This window comes from Notechis scutatus, chromosome 2 (assembly GCF_049901735.1).
Source record: "Notechis scutatus isolate UNSWTSFEM ecotype Mainland chromosome 2, rNotScu1.2, whole genome shotgun sequence".
Taxonomy (NCBI): Eukaryota; Metazoa; Chordata; class Lepidosauria; order Squamata; family Elapidae; genus Notechis; species Notechis scutatus.
This window is the reverse complement of record NC_142010.1, coordinates 137,218,435-137,228,820: the sequence shown is the minus strand read 5'-3', so window position 1 is coordinate 137,228,820 and position 10,386 is coordinate 137,218,435. Positions and strand designations below refer to the sequence as shown.

The following is a 10,386-nucleotide window of genomic DNA, read 5'->3' as shown; positions in this document are numbered from 1 at the left end:
CAAAAGGCTCTCCCCGGGACAGCTGAGGACAAGCAGCTAACTAGCTGTTCCTTGTCCTCCAGGAGGAGCACAAATTATCAATAAACCTAACTTGGGTCTCCTCAGCCAATAGCAATGTTTGCCAGCAGGGCATTGGCCTACTTCCCAAGGTCAAATGTCCCTCAATACCTGGATCTTGTCAGAGATTAGAACTAGGGCTACCTGATATTTTGGCAGAGCAGCCTCCTGGCCAATTTATGCACATAGGGGAAAAAAGAGCAAGCTTCTTCAGAGTTTAGGAGAAAAAAAAAAAAAAAAAAATCAACAGGTGGCCACAGAGCTAAAAGACAAAGCTGAACTCCTCCCCGTGTTGACACTGTTTTGGGGGGATCGCTTAGTTTGGGGTGCATACCTCCTTTATACTGGAAAAAATGCAACCGCAGGAAAGAGGCCCCATTGTGGAAGCTCTTGATCTGCAATTAAAACACATGGCTCAGGACATAAGAACGACTGCAATAGAACCGAGGTTATGTTTCATCCAGGTGGTAGATGTTTGATATCCCCGGAAAATCAGGTTGAATGAGGGCAGGCTTCTAAGGCGACGAGTATCAATCACCTGCCGCGGGGAGCGAGGTAAAAGCCACCGGGCCACCGGGTGCCCGCTTCCCTTTCGTCCTTCAGCCTGTTTGCAGCAGGTGCCCCCTGCCTGCGTTGGACAGCCTCTCCTGACTCCGTTGCCAAGCGCATTCGCTGCCAAGAATCACGGCTCTTCTCTGCACCTTGGAGTCTCTCCCCCCACCCCGCCTTCCACCTTCCTCCACAACTGCCCCCGCATCCCAACGCGACAGGGGGGAAAGGGAAGCAGACAAAAGGGATCTTGTGCCTTTAAGGCCTCCCGCTTGGCGATCCCCGGTCGGGAGCGCACACAGAGCGGGGCGAGCCTTGTGGATCCGGGCTAGAGGGCGTTTACTCTGGACAACGCGGGAGGGGAGGGGAGGGGAGGGGACGGGCCCAGAGCGAGCAGGCAGGAATGGAGAAGAAGAGGCGGCGGCGAGCGGGGGACACGCCGTAAAAACACAGAACGAGGGGCTGGGAGACGAGAGCTGCTGAGCACAAAGGTGGGGGACGCTGCCCGCTTCCCCGCGCTGGCCCGAGAGGAGGGCGGCCCAGCCTTTCCACCGAAACCGCTCGGGCGTTGCGAGGTGAATTGAGGGAAGGAACGGCGGGAGGTGGAACGGGGCGCAACTGCGGCTCCCGAGCGCGCAAGGAGGAGCCGAATGGTCTGACCGAGAGGCGCCCGCCTTGCGCCTCTGGAGCCTTGGAAGCCTTGGCGCGGGGCGGGGGCGGGGGCGAGACAGGGGACGGGGGACAGGCGGCTCTGGAGAGGCCGGGCCTTTGGGGGAAATGCTTCATTTTGAGAGGGATGAGAGAGAAAAGGACGGGAAGAGGAACGAGGAGCCCTTAGGCCGTCTCTACCTCAGCTCGGGGGGACGGCGGTCTACGAATGAGTAGGAGAGTCTTCGCTTAGATAGAAGCGCCTCAGTTGGGGCGCACGACAGGCCGGGCGGTGCGGAGACTGCAAGGAAAAGGGGCGTGAGGACGCACCTGTCCGGTACACGGACTCCAGGCCCCTCTGTAGGCACCGTATAGTTGCTCAGCGCCGGGAAAGTTCTCTTGCTGCAAGCCCCACACCCACCCGACTGAATGGGCTTGTCGGGGTTGCATCAAGTACACCGACGTGGGATAAGTCTCCGTTCTCTTTTGCTTCGGATGTTTACAGGCGAAAAAGGCCTAAGAATTCGAATTCCAATTCGTTGCATTAAAGGGGGACGGACGCGGAGGAGAGGGGGAGTCTTGCACGTGTCTGAAATGTATGGCCTGGGCTGTCAGGCCGTCGATCGTCGCTTTTTTTTGTCTCTCCCCCACCCCCACCCCCAATTGTTTTTTCTGGGATGCCTGAGAAAAGGGATGGTTGGAGCCAAAAAATGAGCCTAAGCTAAGCAACGCTTCAGCTTCTCAGGTCTGGAGAGGTTACTTAGCTAGAGGAGGAACAGGTGGGCTTTCCTTAATCTTTTTTCCCCTACTGCTGTGGTGTTCTCTGGCTGTTTTGCACATGCCTCCTACAAAGAGGAGAGGGGGGGAATGAGTGAAGGAAAGGATCCTGCAATGTGGAGCTTTCTCCCCTATGCAATATTGCAAGGGGCCAGGCAGGAGGAGGAGAAGGACCAGAGGGGGTGAGAGAGAAAGAATGTTGACCTGTAACCTGCACTCCTGTGCTTTGGGGAACTTGCTCACATGCCTGGTGTGCACTCTGCCACAAAAAAAGTTTTGGGTGGTTTATATGTATCCTGACTTTTCTCCTGGTGCTCAAAAGGGTGAACCTATATGTGTTACCCCACAAGGACAGCCGTATGAAGAAGATGGCCCCAAAATTAGCTTCACAGTCCAGGGGAGAATGGGACCTACCCAAGCTCATCCAATACTGTACAGGTAGTCGTCAACTTAAGGATCACAACTGAGCCTGAAATTTATATTGCTGAGTGAGAAGTTAAATGAATTTTGCCCCATTTTATGACTTTCCTTGCCATGTTTGTTGAACCACTGCAGTTGTTAAATTAGTAATGTAGTTGTTAAGTGAATCTGGCTTTCCCCATTGACTTTGCTTGTCCAAAGGTCACAATTGTGAGTCAGTTGTCAAGCATCCGAATGTAAATCATGTGACCATAGGGATGCTGCAATGATCATAAGTGTAAAAAATGATCATGTCACTTTTCAGTGCCATATCTTCGAAAAGTCACTAAGCGAACTGTTGTAAATTGAGGACTACCTGTAATTTGCTAAATCTCTCTCTCTCTCTCTCTCACACACACACACACAACACACATAATTAACACTACTAGGCCCATCCAGCTACTGGTGCAGTTCAATCACTGTTGGTATTCTTATTGTATCATTTGATATATTTTTCTGCATTTAGGGGAGTGACTTACTCTTGCTGGGAAAATGAATTCTGAGATGTGCTATTTTAGTGTTATTTAGTTGTTTTTTTCTCTCCAAAAGCATGCATCTGTCATTTTATTCTGCAAAGCACCCCCTGGCCTATATTTGTAGCCTGCCACGAAGCTGTACTTGTCTCTCACTCAGGCTGCTGTGTCCCACAGTGGAGGTGACTTGGCCAGAGTCCTGATGGACTAGGATGGGGTTATTCTGTCTGGGTTCAGAGGGAACAGGAAGAGGGGCTGTATTTTGGTGTGTTCCTCAAGTGCCTGTGATAGAAGGGTGCTCTCATAACATTGTCCCCATCTCCCAGAATAGATGGAGACAAGAATTCTGTTGAATGGTATTGGAATCATTCTCTGAAGAGACCGAAGCTAAAACCAGCTCTGGTTTTGGCTGACAGTCAAGACAAATAGAGTTTGAAAGGAGAAAACTATTCCAGTTTGGTTTCATGCTGAATTGCAAGTTAGGTTGCCCAAAGGGACAATGCTGGGAGATGCTTTTCCCTTCACACAAATGAAATTCATTGGGTCACACACTGGGATAAACTCTCTGGAACCTAGAGAAGAACATGGACACATCACAGGGGGTTATTGGTTTAAGGAGCTAATTCAGGCCTTCTCAAACCTTACCTTATATCAGGAGTCCCCAAACTTGGCAACTTTAAGACTTGTGGATTTTGACTTCCAGAATTCCTTTGAGAATTATGCCTTATACCTTTGAGAAGGATTAATCAAGGTGTGGGAGCATTCCTTGCAAATAAAACTAACAAAGCAGCTGTGATTTGGGACAATTTGGATGGATAACCAACTCTCAAAATATGATTGGGTTTTATTCTTGCTTGAGCTTTTTGAGACAAAGCAGGAGTGAGCTTTGACAAGTGTTCCAATTCTACCTTGCAAAAGTTGCTTGTGTCTCTCTGGGCATCCCAATCCATAGCTTGAGAACCCTGCTGGGTGAGCATTTGAATATTGGTAGAGTTCAGTATAAGGATCCTTTCACCTCTGGTTGCTGCTGTTTGTTGCAAAGGTCAGATGAGCTAGCAAGTGAAGTAGGCATGATAGGGAAGAGTCTTGGTATCTTCTGGCTGTTTTTATATCACAAACAACCTTCCCAACCAGGAAACATTTAGTTTTATGGATCTCAACTCCCAGAATTCCCAGATAACAGCCCTTGTTGAAAACTTGCGAAAGTGACAGCCGCATATCTGAAGGCTAACCAGGTTGAAGAAAGTGCTTATAGGTTTAGTTATCTCTTCTAATACGATATGTTAGGGTAAAGGGCTTGCTTTTTTTGAACAGGAGATGTATTCCAGGTATTAATACATTTATTTCTCTGTGGTTACATTCATTGAAGACTAGTCCATCTGTTGTCTGGGCAGGGCTGACAATTGACTGCACGCTCACCCTCCTCTTTTTCAATGGAAATAAATGATAATTAGTTTCTGTGAGAGAAAGTGAAAACATGTAGGTTTTTTTTTTAATGCTTCTTGCCTGTTATGGCTTTGGAAGAAAGAAGACCTTAAATTTAAGATAGCATCACCCTAGATGTTAAAACTCTATTGCTTGTACCACAGATAGTCCTTGACTTCCATCCACAATGTAGCTCAAAGTTTCCATTGCTAAGCAAGGCGGTTGTTAAATGAGTTATGCCCCATTTTACCATGGTTTTTTTTTTTTGCCGCAGTTGTTAAACAAATCACCGCAGTTTTAAGTGACTTTTGTGTGGTTATTAAGAGAAACTGGCTTCCCACATTGACTTCCCTTGTTGGAAGGTTGAGAAGGTTACAAAATGGTGATCAGGTGACTCCAGGACAACTGCAAATACATGCCAGTTGCCAAGTATCTGCATTTTAATTGCACGGCCATGGGGATGCAATCAAAAGCTATGCTAGCTGGATAATTCTGGGAGTTGAACTCCACAAGTCTTAAAGTTGCCAAGTTTGGAGACCTCTGCTTTTAAGTCTTTTAAGTTTCTACCTAAAGAATTCTATCTGCTGAAAGACCAGGTAGGGCCTAGAAAAGGAGATTAGGTAGGACCTCTGCCCCACATCCTACTTTCTGTCTTCTCCAGACCTTGCAAAAGGAGATTTAGGGGTCAAGGCACTACACAGTTGTTTGATTACTTTAACAAAGTTGAATGCAGGGACATGGCTTAAATTGGGTTGAAATCTATCTGTCTTTTGGGATGAAGATAACATTAGCATACTGATAACTGTTTTGTTACTAGAGCAACCTCTGGATATACAGCAGATATTTGGCTGGCTGTGTTAGATTCTACCCAGGATAGTGGAGGTTTATAAACTGAAGGCAGTTACTGCTGGTGGTCTTCTTTGAAGTAAGTCTGGGGAAAAAAGTAGGACCTCCAGTAAAGTTGACTGAATTTATCTGAGAATCATTTTCTTAATGGTGTACTCCTTGCAACGAGTGTAATCCGCATTATTTTACTTTGTGTACTGTGTGCATCTCCTGCAGTGTGAGCCTGGGTATGTGGAGAGGGTAGGGAAGGACAGAATGCATAAGTAGTAAACAATTCTTTGTAGAAATGTCTGCTTGGATATGAAGGAAGGAAGCTATCAGTTCAAAGTGGCCTGAAATGGGAAGGAAATGTGCAAAGAGAGTTGTGGATGAGTAAAGAGTTGGGAGGGGGAGAAGAAGGAAAAACTCCTAGCTTTGGGTTCCAGAGAATGAGTACAGCTAGTGCTTCAGCCATGGAATGAAAACTAATGTGCGACCAGCTGACAGTATGTCTTCTTCCTGCAGGTTGCAGCCTCAGCTTGATGAAGAGGAAATAAGAGACCTGACACTGAGGGTGCTCCTTTACGGAGACCCATGTCGCCTCATTGTGCCCTATTCCTAGGGGCCTTCCAGGTACTGGGGCTTCCCCAAGGCCGAACGAATGATCTGTCATGCTAACAGGGATATCTGTTGTTGTTTGACAGTTCTTTGCAGAGTCCTATTCTGGGACAGAAGCCTTTCCCCCCACACACAGGCGTTAAAACTCTCCTCTGTAGAATCTCCTGATGCTTTTTGCCCAGAATCTGGCATTTGGCAGGGTCTTGTCTTTCCCTGCCATCTTGTGTCAGGTTCCCTCTGGCTGTGTCTCCTGACCCTCAAGCCTGGTTTTTTTTTTTTTTTCTCCCAGAGCTACGTTCTTGGGCTATGAGTCAAATGGCTGAAAATATTCCTCAGAGAAAGAAAGCTGTAAATCTTTTGGGTCCCGGGGCTTTGTGTATGCAAAATGCTTGGACTCTGCAGGGAATGGGAATCCAAAGGGATCTCCTTCCCATCCAGTTACACTTCACCAGGGGTGATTCCTGCAGTGGAAGCTGTTCATGGCTGTTGAGCTGTTGGGGGAATAGCGTGCGCCTTGTTCTCTTGGAGAAAAGAGATCTCCTTTCCAAAGCTGCTTCTAACTCTTTTCTCTTTCCCCCACAGTATGTCCTGGTTTAGTGGCATCCTGGTGCCCAAAGTGGACGAACGGAAGACTGCTTGGGGGGAGCACAATGGGCCCAAGCGCCATCGCCCAGCACTTTGTGGCCCACGCTACATGAGCTGCCTACAGGACCAAGAGCTGGAGCGCAGAGGCAGTGGGGTGCTGGCGTTGAACTGTTCTTGGCAGGAAGACCACTATGGCAGGAAACAACCGCCATCACTTCCACCTGGTTCTGGAACCGGAGATTTGGGGCTCAAAGCTGTGGACCTGGGATTTGAGGATGGTGGTGGTGGTGGCAGCATGGGGGTTGAGACCAAGGGGCTGTCGGTCAGCGATTGCGGCTGGCGCCTCCTGCAAGTGTTCCGCTCCAAGCGCTTCCGTTCAGCCAAGTTGGAGCGTCTCTACCAGCGCTACTTCTTCCAGATGAACCAGAGTTCGCTGACGGTTCTGATGGGCGTCTTGGTGCTAGCGTGTGGCATCATGCTGCTCTTCCACTGTGTGCCTGGCACTCCCAATTGGTACTGCACCACTGCCCTTGCCGTGGCTGCTACCCTCTTCTTCTCCCTCATGGTCCTCTGCAACCGAAGTGGCTTCCACCAGAACTGCATGTGGGTGGTGAGCTATCTGGTCATTGTGGCGCTGTGTGGAGTGCAGGCTTTGAGCACTCTCCAGGTCTCGCCGCGGAGTGCCTCCGAGGGGGTCTGGTGGAGCATCTTCTTCATCTACATCATCTACACCCTTCTGCCTGTGCGCATGCGGGTGGCAGTGCTGGCTGGAGCCTTGCTGGCTGCCCTTCACCTGGTGATCTCTTGGTACCAGAACAGTACAGACTCCTTCGTTTGGAAGCAGGTATGGGAGGAAGTTGGGCTGAGGGAAGAGATGGTGGAGCTCCTTGGTGATAAATGTATTGTATAACTGGTGGGTAGGACAGAATAGAAACCCTGTGCAGTACTAATTAAAGATGCTTTGTTGAAGGACACCTAAAGCCTTTGGTGTCAAAGAAAGGCTATGAAAGACTAGAGGTGGTAAAGGCTTATTAAGGGGGGAGGGCAGCAGCCAGGTCAGGAAATTGAAGTCCTCCCATCAAGCAAAAGGAATGAATGAAGAATGAACAAGGCCCATTGAATAATATGGGAGGGAGCAAGTTCTGTGACCTTTCCCCATCCCCACAATCACTCCAATTGTGGATGGAGCTAAGTGGAATATGCATGTCCTCAATTCCATTAAACATAGCTTGATCTCTGGATTTTGGTGATGAATACATTTGAGCATGCTTTTCTCTACTGCTGTATGTTGTCTAGTTTCTTGGTTTGATGATAGCAGAAGTTTGCCTAGAAATCCATATAGCTGGAGTTGGCGCTACCAAGGTCGCTGTAGCATTTGCAGCATCTCTCTCTATTGTTCTGAAAATAGTGTTTTTAAGCTAGTGCTGGGTGATCAAAGAGCCTGTTTCTGCAAAACCCATCATTTTGCTTCCTTTGCTATTACAATGAATTCTACATATGTACCACTTTCTCCGGTTCCTCTCCATCCCTTTTCTCTCTTCAGCTTCCCCGTTGTTTCTACAGTGCCACCCTCCTGATCTTATCTATATTCGGGATGAATTAAGAAATGTTTTAATATAATGTGGATGAGAAGAGATTGTTCCGAGGGAGGGAAAAAAGTCCATGTTATTGAATTTTGTTGCAGGCTAGACAGAAAACGCTTCCTGAACTGTTTTATTTATTGGTGGGTGGTCTGGCAACCCCTCCCTAAGCATTTGCACTTGAGACATCATTGTGTTATCATCATCAGTGGAGAACCAATGCTGTGTAACCTGATTTAGGAGAAACCCATTGGCTCTGGAGAGCATCAAATTATGGAAAGGTGTTTTCGGATTGGTTCCATATTACAGGTAATCCTCGACTTAATGATCCACAATGGAGCCCAACTTTTCTGTTGTTAAGCAAGAGAGTCGTTAAGTGAGTTTTGCTCTATTTTACATCTCTTCTTGCCATAGTTGTTAGTCACTGCAGTAGTTAATAATATAGTTGTTCAGTGAATCTGGCTTCCCCATTGACTTTGCTTTCTCAGAGGTGATCATGTGACCTTGGGATACTGTAACCGTCATAAATACGAGTCAGTTACCAAGCATCCAAATGTGGATCATGTGACCATGGGGATGCTGCAACGCTTGTAAGTGTGAAAAATGGGACGTAAGTCATTTTTTTCAGTGTCATAACTTCAGTCAGTAAACAATTGGTTGTAAGTTGAGGTACTGAGTATTACTGTACTCAGTTGAATTAAAGGCAGAATATATTTTTCACTATGCATATCTGGACAGAAAACGTAAACGTTTAGCAAGATCTATGTTAATACGTAGCTGATCACCCATTTGTGCTTTTTTTCTCTCTCCTAAAAAGCAACAACAGAATCTTCCCCTTTCTTTAGAGAATTTATCCTTTTGAAATCTGTCAAACATAGTGAATGATAGTTGCACAGGTACACCGCAATTAAGATGTTCTAAAGCCACCTAACATTCTCCTTCAACACGAATTATTAAACTTGTGGTGGCAAAGGCTGGGATAGAAATAATGCAATACTCAGGCACATAATGTATGCGTAAAGAGGGAGAAGATGGCAGAAAGGGAATGAGCCACAAGTGCGTGTGTGGGAGGCTGCATAGAACAATGATCTGATGCTCTTCTAGTGACATACCTGTGTTACCATACTGAGATGAGTTCTCAAAGACTTTAAAAACCCCTGCAGCTTGTTCCCTCTGCTCCCCCCAAACAAGGAGCTCTGCAGATTTTTTTCCCCACTAGTTGCAGATGGAGGCTGCAGGTTTTGTTTTGTTTTTAACGTTCTTAGGATAGATAGTAAAATGCTTATTTATCAGTATAAATATTGTAACAGGGAAGGAGGGAAATTTTCATCTTCTTACCCAAACCCCCCTTTATCCCTCTGTCTCCTTGTAAGCAAACTAGTGAGATGTAAGATTTCAGTATTATTCCTTTTCTTCTGATCCTAGGGCAGGAATGCTTCCTTACTGGAAGCAAAGGCCAATCCAACCGGCTCCCAGTGACCCTCCCTTAGGCACAGCTGGTAAATAAAGTAGATGTTGCTGAAGACGATAGGTATTTGGGAAGGGTCAACTCAACATCATCAAAGCATTCCTACATCTTCCAGGGCCTTAAGTGTAAGAAAGTATTTACTGAAATATGCTGCGGAACGGAGAAAGAACCTAACTCTTTCAAAGGCCAACCCACAGGGCTGATTCTTTCCCTCTGGGGTTACTGACACAATTACTCCAGTGTTGCACGTTGTTATATGGTTAGATGCAACAAAGTATTTTGGCTTATGATTGTGAGCTAAGCAATAAATGAACAGGGGTAAAAAAAAACACAGCATGGCGTTAATTGGAATAATAACATGTATGAAAAGTGTATGGCTGACAGGTGGAGAACTTTTCTTCAATTCTCCAGTAGGAGTAGGGAAAACTCAATTTCTCACCCTTTAGAAGTTAGGAACGAAAATATCAAAAGCTCACATCCTTTTTTTTTTAATCCGGCAGAAATAAACTTGAGAAATATGCTAATTATAACCCAAGGGGTCTTGTCTAATGCTTATTAACCGTCCACTGTGCTGTTTCTGAAGACATGTATTAATCATTCAGAGAGATGGGTGACTATTGCCATGACTAAGGAAGTCTGAACTGAAGATGGAGGAATGTAGCAGTGTCACAATTATGGCAATCGTGAAGTTATCAGCTCGATGAAAATTTGAAGTATGGTGGCATGTCTTTATATAGGGCCTGGTGTGCTACACTGCTACCATCACTGTGTTTCTTGTTTTCTTCCAAAGGAAATTTAAGGATGTAGCTAATTTGCTAGGATGTAGTTAATTAATAATAATCATTATTTTTCTTCACAGCATAGTTACTTGTAGCTTGGGTCTTGCACAACACACTCAAAAAGATTACTTAAAAATATAGCA

At 46.3% G+C, this 10,386-nt stretch overlaps 1 protein-coding gene across 2 annotated transcripts in view; it reads left to right on the top strand.

The window, feature by feature from the left end:
* Nucleotides 1-968: 968 nt before the first annotated feature.
* ADCY6 (adenylate cyclase 6) overlaps nucleotides 969-10,386 on the top strand; it is a 68,857-nt gene continuing 59,439 nt past the window's right edge. Inside the window, exons 1-3 of one of the 2 annotated variants that reach the window (XM_026683840.2) lie at nucleotides 969-1,181; nucleotides 5,739-5,846; nucleotides 6,414-7,260. In XM_026683840.2, the coding sequence (XP_026539625.2) occupies nucleotides 6,415-7,260 (846 nt within the window). In that variant the 5' untranslated portion in view covers nucleotides 969-1,181; nucleotides 5,739-5,846; nucleotide 6,414. The remainder of the gene's footprint in view (nucleotides 1,182-5,738; nucleotides 5,847-6,413; nucleotides 7,261-10,386) is intronic. The other variant, XM_087954013.1, reaches the window with a different exon arrangement.